The sequence below is a fragment of the Carya illinoinensis genome, chromosome 1, assembly GCF_018687715.1.
Source record: "Carya illinoinensis cultivar Pawnee chromosome 1, C.illinoinensisPawnee_v1, whole genome shotgun sequence".
Taxonomy (NCBI): domain Eukaryota; kingdom Viridiplantae; phylum Streptophyta; class Magnoliopsida; order Fagales; family Juglandaceae; genus Carya; species Carya illinoinensis.
Window position 1 is genome coordinate 50,983,935 of NC_056752.1, and position 20,158 is coordinate 51,004,092.

Below are 20,158 nucleotides of genomic sequence, written 5' to 3' on the forward strand. Positions count from 1 at the left end.
GTCTACGATACTTGTGTATAAATTCGAGGGTTCAGCAATTTATCTATATCCAAGAAAAAGAAAAAACAATGAAATATGCTTTACGTACAATTCTCCTTCACGTGGATTGTTTGTATGTCTGTTCGTATATTAATTCTGCATGCTTAGAACTTGAACCGTGACTTTTATACATGAGGAGTGATATAACTATAAATGGATTATATAAAATGAATTTTATAAATTAACATAATTTTATATTTTATAATAAAAATAATTTTATAATTTAATATATTATTTTTATATATAATTATTTTATGACTAAAATATCCCTCTAAATCAAGAGCAGCGATGCTTTTTGCTTTTGTCTTTTCTTTGGGTACAAAAGATACGGTTGGCTCTTTCTGACTTGTATTTATTAAAGTGTGTATACTACTATATTACAGTGTTATAGGCTTTTATGTCTTTTTCTGAAACATTGGGGGTGGTGTCAGCTGGGCAATCTGTGTCATGATCGTTGGAAGTCTGCCTTTAATTTATAAATACTAATCATCTTTATTTTTATGGGTAATTTACCAATGAATTGGTTGTTGCAACTTGCAATTTCACATGAGATGGCCGGTGGTAGCTGTGAGCTCGCCCACAAGCAATCACATTTGAGAATACGTGATCAATTTCAATTAAAAAACCATATAACATTAATCGCCTATAAAAAATGACAAAAAATACTCATAAATTTGTGAAGACTTTTGAGTTGAGTTGAATCTTTCCCGAAAGTTGCATCTCTTTGCACGCTTATGGCACATGCATTTCTTTCTTTACAAGTCATTTAAAAAAATGGGCTCGAAGTCCTACCAAGCAGTTTATAATTTGAAGTAGTAATATAAATATACCAACATGAATGTCAAAAATATCTAAGTTTTAATAATTATTTTATTTTTAAATAGGTATATAGAGCATATCATTTACATCACTCAAATAATTAGATTTAATTTGTAAAATTTAAATTCTAAAACTTAGATTCGAAATTAAATTATGTCACATAAATAGTAACCAATATTAATATAAGAGTTTTGCTATTCATCATTCTCACACATCACACTTATTTTTATTTTATTTTTAATTTTTTTAATTTTATTATTTCCAAACTAATTGATTTCTTTTACTTTTCATCTATATATTTGGTAAGAGAAACAAAAAAGAGTTGTTTGTAGTGTGAGGATGATGAATATAATTTTTTATATATATATAAAGGTCTTAAAATGGTAGTATTCAAGTTTTAAACTGGTATTCTTTATAGAGAAATGTTTTATCCTTATAGAGATTCTATAAAAATAAATTCACAAACTGATTTAGTTTGATCTAGTATATTAAATTGTAAAATTATTTTTATTATAAAATAGATGTAATATATTGTATAAAATTATATTAATTTATAAGTTTATTTTTATAATTTTTTTTTTGTGACCGTGACACTTCTCTTCTGTATATTTGGTATTGTCAGTTAGTTTACCGTTTATACACATCCCTACGGGAGCAAGCAGCTTCGTGTACAGAAGATTGAAATACGGGCCGGGCCGCAATTGTGTGATTTGGGCTACAATTTGGAGGTTGATCTCCTACCGTCGCAAACCATGTGTTAATAACCACGACTTTTAAAACAGTTTTATTGGATTGTTGATCTATTTTTTTTTTTTCCCTTTAAAAAGTTATAAAAAAAATTTCGGACGAATTCCAAATATGAAATAGATATCCGAGCGGATAATCATAACTTTTTAAAAATTAAAAAAAATATTTTATAACTTTGTAGAAAATAGAAAAAAAATTCTCAATGAAATGAGATGGATCCGATCCATTTATGTAGTTTGGTTTGTTTAAGGCTAAGCTACGACTTCACTTGTCCGTAGTGCCCCATTGCAAATCTGCAGTCAACCCAGCCCGATGGGACGCCCAATATAAGGCGTTACCCGACCCGCACGTTTTAGCGTTTTCAATGCTGCCTCGTGCCCCGATTTCTTTTTCCTGCTCCGCGGTGAATCACTGAATGGAAGGAGAAAAATTGAATTGCTCTATGCCCTGAATCTGTTCAATCAAACGCGCAGCATCTTTTACGAATGAGTGCAGGTTCTCTCTCTCTCTCTCTCTCTCTCTCTCTCTCTCTCTCTCTCTCTCAGTTTGGTTGCTTAGTAATTCAAGGATAACAGCCTAACAGGCAATGAAATGAATATGAGGACTATGTTTCTTTTTTTTTTTCCTCATATAAAATACGTGAAGAGCTCACGCAAGTAAGCTATTGTGTGACTGACCCATTTTGTTTCTTTCGGCCCTTTAAAAATTTATCATTTGGATGCTATATTTCACTTTGATTCTGTTGGATTGAAGGTCAGAGAAAAAAAATGTTGCTCTGAAAATATTGGTAACATTGGCAAAGTTTTGGGCTTTTGATGAGAAAAAAAGATTGAAGTTTTAATTGCATGAGTTCCATTTTCAATTGTGATAAGATATGTGCCTTCGGACCATACGTTGGCCCGGTACTCAGGAGTGTTTACTCTCATTGGGGTCGGAAATTGTGTTACTTTCATGTCCATCTATGGATTTTTGGCCAAAATAGGTTTTTGGAGCTTGCCGGCTCTTCCAAAAATATAGAACCACGGGAGTGGGATATGTAGAAATCATGGAGGGCATCTTTTTAAACTTCGGGAACTCAATAGTTTGGCCAAATCCTCAGAAGGTAAGGTTGTAGCTTGTTTTATGGGGTTTAGTGAATACATTCTCAAGGTTTTCCATTTAATTGTTGAATGTTGGTTATACACAAACTGCATGATCGGGTGGTTTCAAGAGTTGCTATATACAATTTTGGCCGCTGCCTCTCCTTCCTAAAAAACTTTTGGTTTTAGGGTTGGAATATTTATTCAAGTGCATCCTTAGATCTGGCAAAGGGACTCTTATCTTTCACTTATTGTAATGGCGAATTTCTTTTCATAGATTAGAAGATGAAAGCTGTTATTGATTTCCATCAGGACCTGGATTAGTTGCGATTGTGAAAGTGGTAATTGCTTTTATATTCTGCATCTAGCAGCCACTCACATGCACACCCCTTTTCCTTCTCGCCAGTATTGAACCTTGTTTAGGCCTCATCAGGAATTATAAGTCTTACCTAATAGCTTTTGTACTTTTGTTCTTTAATTTCCCTTCAAAAGTTAGTAATTTTTGCAGGTGGTGCATTTGGTGGGAATAGAGGACTGAGACCGGTACCTCCGGAAAAAGGAGTCTTCCCTTTGGATCACATGCATTTATGCGACCTGGTAGTATTGCTTTAGAGTTTCCATTACCAAAATGAATTTTACGAAAACTATTTTGTTTCAATGTTAAGTACTTAAATTTCTTATAAGTTTCACTCAATCAATTTCTTATAATTGCTCAGGTTATTTTTTTTTTTCCCCCTTTGATAAGTTTATAATTGCTCAGTTTTTACATGAACTTCATTTTTCCAGGAAAAGAAAGACTACCTGAACTGTCTAAAATCTTCCAGCCACCTATCTGAAAAATGTAGAAACTTTTCAAAGAAGTATCTGGAATGCCGTATGGAAAAGTGAGTGTTTTGGTTTCTCTTATTATACATTTACTTTGTTTGTTTGTTTGTTTGTTTTTTTTTTTTTTTTGGTGCAAACAGCAGAGTGAGCCTAGTTTTGTTTAGAGTTTGTGTTGCTTCTGATGCTCAGAAAGGCATTTTTCCCATACTCCCTGATGTGAGACTATGTTATTAGATGCCACATTCTGTTAGATGCATGCTTTAATTTCTTTACAAAGGGCAATACAGAAACAAGATGGGGTCTGCAAGTGAAGGATTCAGAGTTTTTATTGTTATGAGGTTTTTTATATTTCCAGATTTTTTTTAGAAGTAAGAATAAAATTTTTCGAGATTTCTTAATTAATGGAAGGATCTCACATTCATGCTCTGATGCTAAGCTATTCAGATCAATTGTAAAACTCAGAAGTCAAGTCGGCCAAAGAAATCAGTGCTATTTGATAAACCCTTGAATTGAGCTCTTCCAATCATTTGTTTTAGATCACTGGTTATCTTTTCGGTGACTACTGACTCTACGATAAGAGGCTACAGTAAAACAAAGGTTTACCAAAATTTTAACGTGTAATGGAGAAGTGCCAAATATTAGACAAATCTTATATATCTTTTTTCTCATCTATTTCATGGACATTCTCGGGTTTGTTTTAATGCAAAAGAGGTGCTACATGCTCTTTCATTTGTGTATGGCAGGAACTTGATGGCAAAGCAAGACATGTCAGAACTAGGATTTGGAAAGGAAAGTGACACAAAAACTTCTGGAGAAAATGCTAGCGAGAGAATTGAAAACCAAGGCTGACAATCACTTGGGAATAAGACATTGTTATGAAAAGTTGGAAAAGCTGTTCTACTGGGAATTGGGATTGGTTCTTCGGTAATGCTTTTTTGGTGTTAGTGGAATATAAATTTGCATAGAAAATTTGGGAAGTTACATGTAGAAGCCATCCCAATGAAACATGAAACACTGGAATTTTGCACGTGTTACTAAAGTCGAGAGAGTATTGATACCAGGTAATGGTAACCCAATTAAATTATGGTCATGCCTTACCGGCACGAGTCTTTATTACCTGAGCTTGAGACTACCAGACTATTTCTATATTGCTGATTAGGCCACATATTTCTTTCTTTGCATATTTAGCATCTCAGGTGCCAATGAATGCCCTTGGTTTTGCTTGATTTGAACCATCTCCATCTGAGCCGCTGTCTGCTCTGATGCTTGGAAGGAACTAATATATAGATGTGAAAACAATATTTGTAAGAATAATAACTAAAATCCCTAGGGGTTGGCTTAATAAGGGCTAGGGTTTTGGTAATATGCTCCATCTAGATCTAAGGTTCGAATTCAAGGGTGTAAACAATTTCTATGGACATTGGATTATGGAAGTTTTTCCTTGAATCATTCGTAGTGCACTCCTAAAATTAGTCAGGATTTTATTCTTAGACACTTGGAAGAAGCCCTATTAGGACGAGCTTTGAAAGGGCTGTCTCGAACTTCATTGAATCAGTTATATTTACACACATATTGCGTGTGTTTTATTCTTTGCTTTCTTTAGGATAAGGTCACAGCTTACTCCATAGCATGTTACTGCCCCCAAATGGCTGTGCTATTCTTGGGTAATATATGTTGATTGAGTTTGGATGTGTTTGCAGTATGCTGTGCTTGTTCTCCTGTTTTGTTGTGGACTGTTCCAGCTTGTTATCAGTCCACTAGAGGACTGAGGAAAGCGGGGAAAAATAAGAGAAACCAAAACCGGGAGTGCTCTAGGGTTGTTTAGGCTTGAGCTTCAAAGTGCTGAATGAAGTTACAATCGCATTGGTGAATGCAGAAATAAAAAATCTAGTGACTAAGTCATGGGAAATCTTATTTGCAAGACTCAATTAATTGGGAAAAGCACACACCCACTGTAAATGCATTCATTACACAATGCTAAAGGAACAGTTTACTGTGTTTATTGATTTTGTGTGTTAAAAAACACGCACAAGTAATCGGCTGGAGGAGAAAACGTTTTATTTTATCTTTTTCTTAAGGGCTGAAAATAACAGAACACTCTTCACACTCTACCAGCTCAATACAAAGGAGAAACATATCCAATAAATGCCGACAATACAGATTCAAAATACTCATCGAGCTAACTGCACAACGTCTCATTTTTCCATCTCGAATACAAAAAATCCCCATAAGCATTACTGCTCTTTCTTCGTCCCGGGAATTTCCTTGGTATCACTTGCAATATAATTATCATGGAAACATGACTCATTAATGTTTCCAAATGTTCCCTTATTGCAAAAGAATACCTTCTTGTAAGTGTACACATGCTGCTTCAATCTACTTGGTGTAAAGCCATACTCAAAAGTCCCGAACCAATCCTTGATAATGTAGCATAAGCTCATAGAATCAAACCATTCTCTTCTGATCACGAGTGGCAGCAAGATGGTCCTGCAAGACAGATGCAGTAAAGAACATAATCAAGCAGGCAATCTGGAAATGATAGCTCACACCAGGATGGAACAAAAGGCTGTCAACCCATTTCAACTCGTACCTTTTGGCAGCAATTCATAAATCAAATGCAATAAAGAATGTGAAAACCCGTTACAAGGATGACAAGATAGCCATTTCAAAACCCTGTCTAATAAGACTTCATTTGCCATTAAAATATGTAGAATAAAATGATTTATTATGCAAATGAAGAGAGGTAATCTAATTTGCAGAATCACTAATTATAAAAGCGTAGGACCTCGTATATGAATTAGTAAGCATAAGATGAGTTTTAACATGGTCCAATTAAGCATCTTTTATAGAGAAACCATTCAGGCCCAATGATGTTCAATCACACAATCCTACATCCAACAGGAGCCAACTGCAACAGCCCATGGAACACAAGTTCCTCTATCATCCATACCAGTGCCACACTATTCTCATCCTTCCCAATCAATGTGAGCCACCAATTTTTAAGAGACGGAGGAAGATGACCCTATTTATCCAATGATTATGGCAACCGGAGTGAATCTGGATTAGGTCATATGGTTTGACCAAAGTTAAAAAACAGTATTATTGAGGGGCGTAAGAACATTGCTCAGAGTTCTCAATTTATTGAGAGTCTCCTACAGCCAAAGCTGGTAAAACTATAATCAATCTGTCAAAAACCAATTTTCAGGATTTTAAACAGCTGGCAAAAGCCACACTCAAGCGGGATGTCTGCAAGAACCCAAACAAAGAACTAGGAACCTGAACACAACTCCCAAAATGTATCACAACAAAACATCATGATGCACCAAAACAAAGTCAAGTCTCAAGTGTCTGAATTCAAGCTTACCGAGATAAAGTCAAAAGCTCGGGTTTCCTCTTTCTTTGAACCATTCATCATTGAACTGGGAGTTTGAGTTGCAAAGTTCGATTGGAATACATCAGGAAGGGGTGAAGAATAGTTCGCTCCATTTATACCGTCAACATGACTGATGCCAGCATTTTGGGCATTCAGGTTCCCAAAGTGTTGGAGGCTTGCTAACAATTGCTGCTGAGCAAAAAGACTTCCCAGGGCAGCATAATTTATTGGCTGAGAAGAATAAGCTGGGTTGAACATGAAGCCAGGAGGTATATTATATGACATAGCACCAGGTAGAAACTTAGAATTTGCATTCTTCATAGCCATTTGAGAGCTAAACATGCCACCCAAAGATTCAATAGGAACCTGATGGCTGGGATTGCTATCTGAATCTGAAAACATAGTTTCAGAAAAATCTCCAGAAGTGGTTCCTTTCTGCTTCAAGTTTGAGGCATTTTCGCTAATGGAAACACCAGCCATCAAGTCATTAATATCTTTTTTATGACTTTCTTGCCCCTGATGTTCATGGTCAGACACAAATAAATCTAATAGTTCAGTTCCATTTTTCTTCCCTGCCATATGATTTCCATTAGCAACCTGTTTATCATCAATGGTCATCCCAGAAAATAGGTCATCTGCATGTTCCCCACTATCACTGGCAAGAAATGAAACATCTGCAAAAGGGTCATCATCATTGCCCAGACCATCTCCCAATAAATCATCAATTAGAGGGGCTGGCATTGACAGATTTGCAAGATTTTGATCACTTTGATTCTTTGAATTGTCATCATAATAATCTGGATCACCGGTGTCTATTAAGTCAGGCATTTGAACAATATTAGTAGCATCATCCTGCACAGACTTTTCTGAATAAGTCGCTGTGCTGTCTGCCCGTACTCCACCTAAAAGGCTTAAAACCTGCCCATAAAATCCCAACTGTTATTTCAACTAGGGGTGTAACCGGTCCGGTTCGGTCCGGTTTTAGACAAAATCTAGAACCAAACCGGTAGGCACCGGTTTTACATTTTTCAAAACCGATTACCCTCCTAAACCGGTATTCCGGTTTTACCGGTTTCCGGTCCGGTTCGGTCGGGTTTCCGGTTTTAATAAAATATATATTTATTATAAAAAAAATCTGTTTATAAAAAAAAAAAAAAAAAAAAAAAAAAAACAGCTATGTCAAAAAATTCTACTTAAAAAAAAAAACTACTATATAAAAAGACTGCTATGTAAAAAAAAAAGTGCTATGTAAAAAATTTATGCTATTAGTATAGATTTGATATGGCTTTATATAAATTATATGCTAATATATATAATTTATATTTATCTACTAATGTCTTATGTACTTATCAAAAAAAATATAAAGAGTTTTAAGTGTATTAGGCCATTAAAATTTAGTAATAATATTTGAGTGATTTTCTTTCTTTTTAGGTTCTTACTTCTTATGAATCTATGATAAAATGTTATTAATAAATAATATATATTTATAATATTATATATTTAAAGCATATGATCAATTAAATTTTCATGTTTGAGATTAAACTTTTATTTTATAAATTAAAATAACACTATCTTATATATAATTATAATTTATATTATTATATATTATATATAAAAAATTATATATAATATAAAATATATAACATATAACATTAAATAAATAAAAAAATATACAAATATTAAATAGTACCGGTCCGGTCCGGGCCGGCCCGGTCTAAAAATGGCCGGAACCGAAACCGGACCGGTTCCGGCCAGTTTTTCATTTTATGAAACCGGTTCCGGACCGGACCGGACCGGTTCAAAACCGGCACAACCGGTCCGGGCCGGTCCGGTTTTCCGGTTAAAATTTACACCCTTAATTTCAACCATGGACAAGTGATCAAAAAGGAGAGATATCATAAGCAGAATTGATGTACTTAACCTATCTTAGGTGGAAGGAAATGTTTGTAAAATTTTCTATTATGGAAGACTTGGAAGATTTTTTTTTTTTTTTCTTTGGCAACCTAGTTGAAAAGTTGGAAAAGAATGTGATGCCATGTAAAGAAAGCATCCGTGTATGTGAGATGCACTTTTTGCGCTTATTAATAAAGTTTGTTACTTACCAAAAAGAAATTAAAGAAAGCAGTCTCACTTACATCTGAGCAGAAACTAATACATATATGGTGGAGACAAAACACATAAATTGGCACATATCAAGTGCAGTTAGTAAGCAATCTACCTTACATCTGAGCAGATGCAAATTCGACTTTTAATAAAAATGAATCAAAATTTATCACCCATAATCAATTTTTCCAAACCCTAGTCCTAAATATTAGAAAGAAAGAATGCTAGTGTGCCCCATGATTTTGCCCCCTCATTTTGACAGCTCATGTATTTTAATTTTTTATTACTACTATTTTTTTACTTAATGGTTAAGAAGGTGAATATTAGTAAAAAATTAAAAAGTGACATTTAACCTATGGGGCATGCCCAGCAGTAACCACTGGGTGGCAGAGTAGCAATGCTCAAGAAAGAATAGGTTATTCTGTTTTCCTTTAACACAAAAAATAAAAATGTATATTTTTTTTATAAGTAAAAATAAAAATATTTTTTGATGAGTAACACAAAATAAATTCCAACAATTCCCTTTTTTAATAAGCAATAGAAAATGACATTACTAGAAAATGCAAAAAGGTATATAGCCCAAGTACACAGGAAATATACAAAAAGAACACCTATAGTAGTTGCCCAAAGGAAACAAATTCTAATAATTCTTAGGGAGCAGCATTTCGTAGCAGAGACCAAAATGCAATAGCATGTTCTGGCTCCTTTACGTGAGCTGCTTATACTCAAATTATAATAAGTATGATAAAAGTGACTTGCAAGCAAAGTTATCTCAATACTTTGAAGATAGGATACATTTAGTCCAGAGTTAATATATTAAAAAAAAGTTAAAAAATAAAAGTTTACCTTGTTAGCTTTTTCCCTCAGAGAAGATTGAGGAGACTCAGAACATCTCACCACTATATCCCTATTTTCGCTAAAATAAGATTCCATGGTGGAAAAATGGTCATCGTCTCTTTTCCTCAGTACTGACTCAAGGACACAGACAGCTTTCATGCGAACCTGAGGACAATAATCCATAAAAACTATAAGATACTACATCAATAATTTTAGGATGAGCATCCTAATTTTTCTATTAGAAACATAAAAATGTGATAATTTATAGCACCCGTGTCATGTCCAAAGAAATCAGCTATATTAAAAGAGAACGACAATAGAAGCATGAAAAACAATCATAATTTCTATACAAAGAAAATGGGCATGCCTGCCACTGGGGAGATTGAAGCTTTGACTCGAGGGCATGAGTTAAAGCCAAAGCATCCAACTTTGCAGCTTCTACAAGGAATATCTGAATAGCATCTCGAGTGGGCTGTAAACGTACACCACCTGATGTTACAATGGTCTCCAATAACCTCTCTTCGCGAGTATTACTTTCTTTATAACTTGAACTGGAATCCCCATTGGTTGTTTCCATCTTAGTTGCTCTTGCATCATGGGTCCAACGTCCACTAGCCGCATTCTTTGAAATCCCAAACTCAGCTTCACTGTGATAACCAGCAGGTTCATATCTATCTACATGCTCAGATTCTAGAGTCAATGACCTTCGAAGATTTGGACTCTTGTAACTTCCATTGTCATTCTTTTTCACTAGATGGCCTTGGGTCAAAGAACTAATTCCCTGCTTGATAGATGCACTTCCAAGACCGACTACCTCACTAAGAAATGATTTTCTTTCTTCCAATGGCATTTCAAAGTTTGTATTTCCAAACCCCTGTATTCTTTTGTTAAGATCCTCAGCAGAAGCTGGCTTATCATTCTCTGAAGAGAAAATAGCAGAGATAGCCTCATGAGCAGTGTCCCGTACAGCCTTATTGAGTGCATCCCCTTTCAAAGGATCCAACTGTCCCTTATAGTGAAATAACTGGCGAACAGCAGCTGAATGTCTCTGCATTTCTCTCCTGAACTCCACACCAGATTTCCCCACAGCGTATTTTATCAACCTTAGAGCCTGCACATAATTCGAGTAATGGGTATCAACATTTTTCAGAAATTTTAAATGAAAAAATGCAACATCTAATCAGACTCATCCATCTAACAAACACCTAATATTTTTTTTTAATAAATTTTCAACCCCTACTATACTTCAGAATTTAAGCGCACAGAGAGAGAAACGAAGAGTCCCATGTGTACTTGGGCTATGCCTATTTATGGTAATAAAACTCTTATTAATTGGGAAAAAAAAAAAAAAAAACCGAAGAGTCCCATGTAAAGTTGAGTGCGGCGTATTGCAATTTACGCTATTTGAAACTACTAAACAGACCCTCTCCAGATTGGGATTTGGGGTCACTGATAAAAGAGTAATGCTACATACAGTCACTTTTGCGTACTCTCTGCGCACTCCACTGATATAATTGGCTGGATTAATTTTTTTTTTTAATATCCAACCAATCATATCACTGGAGTGCACAAAAGAGTGCACAAAAATGACTGCACTTAGAATTTTTGCTGATTAAAATGGAACCCTTGTAACCGCAAGTAATTAAGTAAAGGCTTTAACATATGTTCCAGAATCTTATCGTCATCAAGAAAGCCTAATAAACTAAGAATTTATTAACCATTACCACGTCGACCATCCAAGGATTTTGCCTCACTTGCAACACAATGTGCTTGCATGCAATAGTTAAAAGCAGAACAAAATAAAACAACACAGTTCACATGATTATAAGTGTGTGTGTGTGTATCATACTTTTCATAATTCTTCGTATCTAATGCAACCATAAATATTGCAATATTTAGTAGCAGAAAAAGAAAAAAAAAAAAAAATCTTCCACCCACCTGCGCCCACTAAATCTTATTTACCTAGTTGATATGACCAATAAATTTTCCAGTAGCCAAAAAATTAACAAAACCCAATTCATCTTCTCTCCCCGCACGTCCTCAACTTCTTTTCCTTTACCCGCACTTCCTCAGCAACCAACCAATAATCTCCAAAACCTCCAAGACGCAGATCTACCCTAAATACAACAGCACCAGGAGAAAAAACATACAATTTATACCTTCTGTTTAACAATCGGGCTTTTGTGCTCAAGCCGCTTCAGTATAAACTCCGAGACCTCCTTCACAATACTGACATGCGAAGATCGCAGGAGATTGCAGACCTCCTCTAACTTGTAAACCGGTGTGACCTTGTCCTCGTCCGACGTGGCAGCGTCGATCATCCGGGACCTCCAGTACGACTCCACCGCTCTCCGGCTCGAATCCATTCCCCCCAATTTGAGCTCAAATCCTAATTCGACTAAAAAGCCGTAGAATAGTTTTAAGACCTTACTTTTGAAAAAAAAAAAAAATTACAGAGGTCCAAGACGATCCAATTCAATAAAGTTCAGAACCACAGAATCCGAATGGCCCAATTCGGGAACCGGAGGGTCCGAAACCGATCTGAACGGAAGAATAGAAAACCCTAAGTTTATCGATTGGCGGACCACACCATGCAAGACTGATAGAATCGGAACCGCTCAAAATCGGGTACTTCATCCACAGAATACACACATATTTGATAGCTAAAGGCCTCCAATTTTCAGCTTGATGTGAATTGGTGCATGCAATCGAAGAATTCCGAGTTGCTAAAAAGTGGGGCTTCCAGAGAGAGAGAGAGAGAGGGAGAGTTTGGAAGGAGGCTTTGAAACGTGGAAGAGGAACAAGAGAGTACGGACCACGGAAAGAAGAAAGGAAAGAGGGGAAGCCAGGTGAGAGGTGAGTGGCGTGATCCACGCCCCACGGACCCTTGTTATTTACGACTTTAACGTTGAAAGTTTGCTGTGGGGTCAAGTCGCACACTATAGTGGGCTGGGTACTTATATGAATCACTCGATTGCAAGCCTGGGCTCGGACCATGTTCTCTCTCTCTCTTTTTTTTTTTTTTTTTTTTTGTTTTTTTGTTTTTTTTCACGAGAGATTAGAATGACTTTGTAACTGAAATGGGTTCATATTGACCCAGAAAACGAGAGAATAGGTCATTTGACTCATTTCAGTGGAGAAATGTCCACTCAAATGCCTAATGCATGTTTTGATGTACAAGAGAGAGTGCTACAATAAAGAAATTTTACAAATTTAAATTCACAAATTGATATTACTTCATATAATACGTTAAATCTATTTTATAATCTAATATATCACATCGAGTTATGTCAATTTGTGAATTTATTTTTATAAAACTTTCTTGTGACAAACATTTCCAATTGAATAAAAATTAAGCAGTTTCCTGGCTTTAACCAGTCACCCTCCCTCGATGGTTTTGAGTACGAATTTGGAAACGAAGATAAATTAAAAAATAACAATAACAATAATAATAATAAGAGAAAAAGGAAAAATAATGAAAGAACAAGCGTCAGCCAACTTCCTAATAATGAAAAATATATAGTTATGAAGCTGCAGTTGCAGCATCTAAAACATCATCCGACTCGTCAACTATCATCTCGTTTTGAAAAAGCAGTTTCAAGTATGGAAGAACCTTTGGAAGTACAGGTAAATCTGCTATATTAACACTCATCATGTCAAATGCAATGCATGTCTTATGCATGTGTGTCTCATCAAAGATCGGAATTTTGGGATATCTCTGGCTGAAGTGGGTAAGGATAATGCGATATACGCCGGCAGAGTTCCCAACTTCTACAGCTTCCTTCGTTGTGCTATGGTTTCTTGCAACAGCCTCTTGATGCATGCTATCTTCAAAAGTTGCCTGCATTGTTCACAAGAACAACTGGTCAATCACAGTCATCTTAGCCTAATTTTAAAACCCTTGAACAAGCTAAATCAGTACCTATACAATTTGAAACGAGACAACATCTTCCCAGATATTTTTTTAACCCAACATAATCCCAGTTATTGTAACGTTTCTTCAATCCTTTTTCTATTTTGATTTTAAGTCTCAACATGTCTTTTATAACCTTCATTTAAAGAGAACGTGCACATATCTATATCGCAATCTTCCACATCACATCATGGAATCTGGGGAGAAAATAAATTCCGTAAACTGCAATAATAAACCAAGGGAAGAGAGAGAGAGAGAGAGAGAGAGAGAGAACACATTTGTTTTATGACTTGCCTCATGTATGAGAACAGTAGCACCACACGATGCTTCTATCAGTTCTGGGCAGGGCCTAGTGTCACCTGAGTACACAATCTTCCACCCCGGTATCACTTTCCCAACACCATTGATTCTCTCTGCTGCTTTTAGCATAACACCAAATGCCTGTGGACAGTGCACAACATTAAAACTAAGCAAGACCTCCAAACCAGCTTCACCGAGAACTTTCTTCAAGCTCTTTAGGAGCAAAGCCACGGTATTGTCAACTTGACCACCCGGTCTCTTCCAATAGCTCTGCATACGAGATCCTCTAGCAAAGAGAGTACAATCAGTACTCTGTCCCACTGGCCCATCTGAGTTCGTTTTGTTCATATACTCAGCATTGATTGGACTTCCTGGAGAGGAGCAATCCTTCGATTCAGCAATACCCTCAAAAGAATCCCATGAAGATTCGGTGGTATGCTTGCAATCGAGGAACTGCATATTTAAATCTTCAAGTCGTTGGTATGCATCAAGGTATTTCTTAAGCTGCCTTGGCCCCACAACAAGTATTGGTTCATGAGGCACTCCCTCTAACAAATTACGTCGCAAAGCAAGTATTCTTGCCAAACCAGTGTGGTGGTCGGCATGTATATGAGAAATCCAAATGCACCTTAGACCTCTCACAGCATTGTCGGCACCCTCTACACCATATCTGCTCCCAAGGTACATCAACCAAGATGTTTAGAAGGGAATTTAATAAGCTCTTTAGTAATAATAACATGCTATCAAGATTTGTATGGCATTACCTTCTTTTCAGCTGTCCCAGTGTTCCTTCACCACAATCTAATAGCAAACTTCCTTTTGAGAAAAGATTAATGTAGACAGAACTAACATTCCGGTATTTAGATGGCTGGGATGAACCAGTCCCAAGAAGAACAATCTCTAAGTCATCTCTCCTTATATTATCCAAACAACTAGGAAGATTATTCTCATTCAACCATGGCTCTTCAACGACAACATCATTATCTTGCATGAGAGTTGTCTCCACTGTCTCACTGGACCTGTGCCAGAACTGACTGACATGTTGGGCAGCATCTTCAATCTCTGGAATCTCTGACAGTAACTCCTCAATGATTTTGGAGGGAGCCATTGTACATGGAATACAAGCTCTATCCAACCCAAGATGAGCATAAGGACGCAGAGTGAACTGTTCAACATACAGAGCATAAAAAAAGAAAAAGAAAAAGAGATGCCATCACTATATGAAGTACTCAATACAGGATCAGTAACATGGAGTTACCCCTAAAAGCATTCGCAGATCGGGCCATACTGCAGAACAAGTCGAGCATGGCCTAAGTCGGACAATAAAAAGGAAAAAGAGCAAATAATCCAAAGAAAGAGCAGGAAATTCTATATCCATAGCCTATATAAAGAAAATAGTATCTACAATTGAGGAAAATTTGATATATGAATATGTAGGAGAATTTTTGTAAATGATCTCTCTCCTAAATTTCAACATAATCACAATCCAACTCTCAAAAATGCTCTCTCTTGACTGTCTCCATTCATGCTTCTCTCAAACCTCAATGTGACAGAACTTAAGAAGATATGCTTATGAACGCACCATGGTCTAGTTTGTAAAAGGAATAAGTGTAAGTACTCAAAATGTGTCGCAAAACCACTCAGTGGTTATCATAAAGCTTCAAAGAGAACTTAAAAAAGAAACAGAGACAATATTTAACTTTGCAACATGATATAAAAAACTGCTTGAGAAGAAAAGAAGATAATTACCATTTCAAAAGAAGGAAAAAAAAAGTGTAGATCATCAAGCAGAGAAGAAAGATGAGGGATTTGCAATATAAATGAATTAGTTACTTAAAATTAACCTGGTAAAATTTTATCTTATTTTATTTATTTCTGACTGAGGCCAAGTAAAATCAACATTTGATACCTTGAGAAGATTTTCAGCAGAGACTCTTTCACAAAGCTTTGAAACTGGACCCTGATAAAGGGAAACAAAATCAAGAACTCAGCAGGCCCCAAGAACCTAAAAATCAAAGATTTATTTATTTATTTACTAATTGGTACCTAAAAATCAAAGATTACAATAATCACTGTCCTCTCGTGTATTGCAACAAACCTCACTTGGAGCAATGGAGTCTGATGCTGAGTAATTAAGCTGCTGAAGAGACCAAAAACCTGGAGCTGGAAAAAACTGAGGACACAAGTAATTAAGTCGTGCTGCAATTCTTGCACTTGATTTTAGAATTGGAATCTCCACATTCCTCCTGCAAACGAGTGTGTGTCAAAGAGAATTGACAATCAAACTAACAAACAATCTGCAAAAATGTTTTGATAAGAAAGAGACGCACATTTCATGCCCAGCCAGGATATGTTGGGCTGAACCAAATCTTTCCATCCATCTCTGATAATTGGAACTACCTATAACAGATGCAGGACTTAAATGAATAATACAAGTAACTGTCTTAGCACCATCTGTTGGGTTGCCTGAGTGGTCTGCATAATAACTACTGAGAGATTGTATGGACAACAACTCCTCCAAATGAGATTCCGTTGGGCAATCGACAAGGAATACAATGGGACCAGGAACAGAAGGACCCATTACATCACTTGGATGGACCTAAACAAAAAGGCAAAAACGGAAAATTATATACTAAATTTAGAGCAAAATAACACATTTTAGGAGACACTAAAGCACAGGCAAGAGCCTTATAATCTATCTATATTAAATTGCTTCTGGAGCCCACCATGATGTTTTGACGATCTGACTTCACTGAATTGCCAAGTTGCAGTTCGCGATACTTTGGGCCAGGTTTAAGACCAAGTGCCATGGCCTTGGCTGGATCAAATTTTCCTTTAATCTCAGGCAATTCACAGACATAAATTACAGACATATCACCAGGCTTTATTGCAGATCCTGTTTTTCTGTTTGGACTAAGGGGTTTGGAGACATGATCTATCCTCCCTTCCAGACCCTTTTCTGAAGCATTCTGCATGACGGGTTCTTCATTCACGTGTTGGGACCCTTCGAAGCAACTTGGCTGTAGGATAATGGCTGATATTTTGACAACCTCATCATCAATGAGAACAATGGGATCTGGAAACTTACTCGACCCGGGTATAGCAGCTACATTAGAAAGTGTGGGCCCAAAGCTCCGAGTGTGAACCATGGCAGCATTTGGGATGAAAGACCTCATGGCATCAACTAGATACTTCATATCCGATGGACCCCAAACATTGACCTATGGAAGAACAGCAACTAATATGTAAAAAATATAACATGGCATTGGATAGCTTTAATAAATTAACCTGAAAGATGGGAAAATATATCTCTGATACGCACAGACATTCCTTCTTCTCCAATGCCAGCCAAAGTCAACAGCAAACCTATATAGTCAAAAGTAAAAATTGAGCAATTCAGGGGCCATTTGCATTACTGTGCAGATATCAAAGCACACTACAAAGTAAAACACTTTTTTTTTTTTTTCTGTTATCAATTTATCATTCTTAATTGGCTAAAGAAACTATCATTGCTAATCTATCATGATACAAACCTGGAAGTCCACCAGCAGTCTCTGAGCAGACACGAGAGAGAAAAATGTGATCAATCTGAAGAAATTTTTGAAGACATTAATTTCTTTCAACATAATGAAAGCTGTGATATATCATTTTCATCTCCTGAAGTTGATGAAGACTCATATATAGATTAAGAAGAAGAAGTGTAAAGTTTCCAAACATCTCATACCTTTGATAACTTAATCTTATGCTCTGTACAGAATCGTTGCAATCCCTGCAATGATAATTATACATTAAGAGAACTCAAATTTATTCATTAAAATCCCTTCAATAGTCTATATGAACAATTATACCTTAAAAAGAAAGGTACAAGCAATACCGTAATTTCAATTTTGTGGTGCATTCAATAGAAATCACTGTTTTAGAATCCTACGTACTCACTTTCAATTAGTCAATATCTGTATATAAGTTCACATTAGAGTGGCAAACTGGTTCCTACGGGTTAGCTCAAATGGAAAAAACCTTGGTCTTGGTAGTATGCTCCCTCCAAGGTCCAAGGGCCCATCGGACTGGGGGATTTCCCCTTGAATTATCCGAGGTGCACTTGCAAGAAACTTGCTAAAGGGCCTGTGCACCCCCGGGATTAGTCAGGGCTCTATTCCAGACACCCAGTGCAATAAAAAAAATATATATATTTAGTTCATGAGGAAAAGATCACCCGGACTCACCTCTCCAGCATTAAAAATAAATCTTTGCTTGTCAAAAAAAAGCAAGACTGAAGGCGATGTATCCTGCGTATCCATTCCTGTCCCCAATATCTGTAAGAAATATAACGACAACCAAACCCCAAGCCAGTGAGATAGCACTCTCTCACAAATATATCCCATCAATCCAACAGTCACTTAATAAAAATGCCACTGAATTAACAACACCAATACGAATATGACGACTTTTTAAGTGCTTTTTGCCCAAATGCAAAAAAGCCAACAAATCAAGTTTGCAGATAGACCATTAACGAAAAGCATAACAAGGAAATTACTGAAACCCATTTTCCCGCACTCAAAATGCACAAACTTGGTTCATATTAGCACAGTTCATAAAATCCCACAATCCAAATCAATATATTTGTTCATGGTTGGCTACAAGGCCATGAATTATGGTCTTGGACTTGGAAACTCAATTAAGGATCCATATTTAGGTAGCTCAACGTAGCTACTCAAGCCACATGCACACAAATATAAGATTGCAATTTTCAAACTATATATACTTCTTCAAATCACAGAGTACACAATTACGAACTCAAACCAAACAACAAAAAACACTCGCCAAGGTTACCATTATCCCTCCAACAACCATGTGACTTATTATTATTTTGTTTCAAATACAATCCAAAATTTTATTTTTTTTAGGTAAAAATGCAACCCAGTTCTAACCCCAAAATCAAACAAAACCATTTCTTACTTGAAGGTAAGGTAACAGCCCGAGTTCACGTTACCTTAAACAAAAATCACTAATTAAAAGTAGGAAACAAAATTAACAGTGAAACCAGCATCAGACAAACCGAGAAAGACAACAATAGATATTCAATCACATTACACTCCATCACGGACATTCAAAGAAGCCCAATTCACAAAGTTACAAACAAAGAAAACCCAGAAAGCCAAAAACCCATTATACCTGGACATAAGATATGGTATTGGCAGGGTTGAGCGTGCGCACTTTCAACTGCAGGGTCTTCAGGGGCCTATCACTATTGTCTCTGCCCTCAGCCCTTCTCTTATTGAATCCAACAGTCGTAGTTTCCTCCATCGGAACCCCTTTGTCCATACCTTTGCTCTCTCTAAGAGTGCTATTGTTTCTGCGAACAAGATTGGGAGATTGAGGAGGAACTTTGCGGTGCCGTTTGAAGGAGAGGACGGTGAAGAGAGAATGATGGCGTTTAGACTTGGAGAGGGACAGAGAGGGTTTAAGGGGGGAAAGGAGAGGAAAGGAAGAGTGGAAGAGGAGGCGGAGGTTTGTGACTTGGGGCATTGTGTTTCAATTCATTAGAATATTTCTTATCCTCGCGAGGGTTTTAGAATTGAGACTAGAGAGGTACTTCAATCGGACAACCCACTCAAAGCTCCCTGCTTTGCCCTGCCCCGCTGTCCCTTGAACCTTGACTTGGGGGCCAGGGGCATTGAGTTTAGGAGTTATGCAAGGAGTGTACTTTGGTTGCCAATAGACCGGTTGGAGGTTGGAACAATGAATTAGTTGAGGTATGAAAATACTATTCAGCTCCTTCAATAATAATATCGTTTAAAGTTGTGATTCAAGTATTTTAATTTTTTTTTTTATAATTAAGAAAATAGTTATTAATAAAATTATTTATATTTTTAATAGTTAATAATATTTAAAAAAATTCGTAAAAGAAAATAAAAGATAAATAAAAAAAAAATTTAACCTAGCGGTACACCTAGCTAGCATCACCCTTTAGATAAAATAAAATAGTAATGCTATAAACCATTATCCCACTTCTCTTCTAAACATTTTATGTTATCTTTATATTCTCTCTTATTTTTAAAAAAAATTAATTTAGAATTTTTTTTTTACAATAATACATTATTAAAATAAAATAAATGTGAGATA

General features: G+C 36.2%; 3 protein-coding genes across 4 annotated transcripts; 1 reads left to right on the forward strand and 2 right to left on the reverse strand.

The window, feature by feature from the left end:
- The first annotated feature begins 1,925 nt into the window (after positions 1–1,925).
- Positions 1,926–4,690, forward strand: LOC122282172 (cytochrome c oxidase assembly protein COX19-like). The gene is made up of 4 exons (XM_043094127.1): positions 1,926–2,100; positions 3,193–3,281; positions 3,471–3,568; positions 4,253–4,690. The coding sequence occupies exons 1-4, from the start codon at positions 2,091–2,093 to the stop codon at positions 4,356–4,358; spliced, it is 303 nt and encodes a 100-aa protein (XP_042950061.1). The 5' UTR covers positions 1,926–2,090; the 3' UTR covers positions 4,359–4,690.
- Positions 4,691–5,487: 797 nt separating this feature from the next.
- Positions 5,488–12,718, reverse strand: LOC122282154 (protein MODIFIED TRANSPORT TO THE VACUOLE 1-like). Of its 2 annotated transcripts, none has more exons than XM_043094111.1 (5): positions 11,982–12,718; positions 10,190–10,933; positions 9,832–9,987; positions 6,874–7,800; positions 5,488–5,996 (listed from the first exon to the last, which is right to left on the reverse strand). In XM_043094111.1, exons 1-5 carry the CDS (start codon positions 12,186–12,188, stop codon positions 5,955–5,957), a joined length of 2,076 nt encoding a protein of 691 aa, XP_042950045.1. In that variant the 5' UTR covers positions 12,189–12,718; the 3' UTR covers positions 5,488–5,954. The 2 variants fall into 2 exon arrangements, with proteins under 2 accessions (XP_042950045.1, XP_042950047.1); XM_043094113.1 differs by lacking the exon at positions 11,982–12,718 and adding an exon at positions 11,761–11,941.
- A 580-nt stretch (positions 12,719–13,298) lies between these two features.
- On the reverse strand, positions 13,299–19,692 carry LOC122282144 (tRNase Z TRZ3, mitochondrial). Its single transcript, XM_043094103.1, has 12 exons — positions 19,208–19,692; positions 18,259–18,348; positions 17,760–17,804; positions 17,569–17,623; positions 17,358–17,401; positions 16,762–17,256; positions 16,366–16,634; positions 16,134–16,281; positions 15,945–15,995; positions 14,800–15,200; positions 14,030–14,705; positions 13,299–13,663 (listed from the first exon to the last, which is right to left on the reverse strand). Exons 1-12 carry the CDS (start codon positions 19,559–19,561, stop codon positions 13,346–13,348), a joined length of 2,946 nt encoding a protein of 981 aa, XP_042950037.1. The 5' UTR covers positions 19,562–19,692; the 3' UTR covers positions 13,299–13,345.
- Positions 19,693–20,158: the final 466 nt, after the last annotated feature.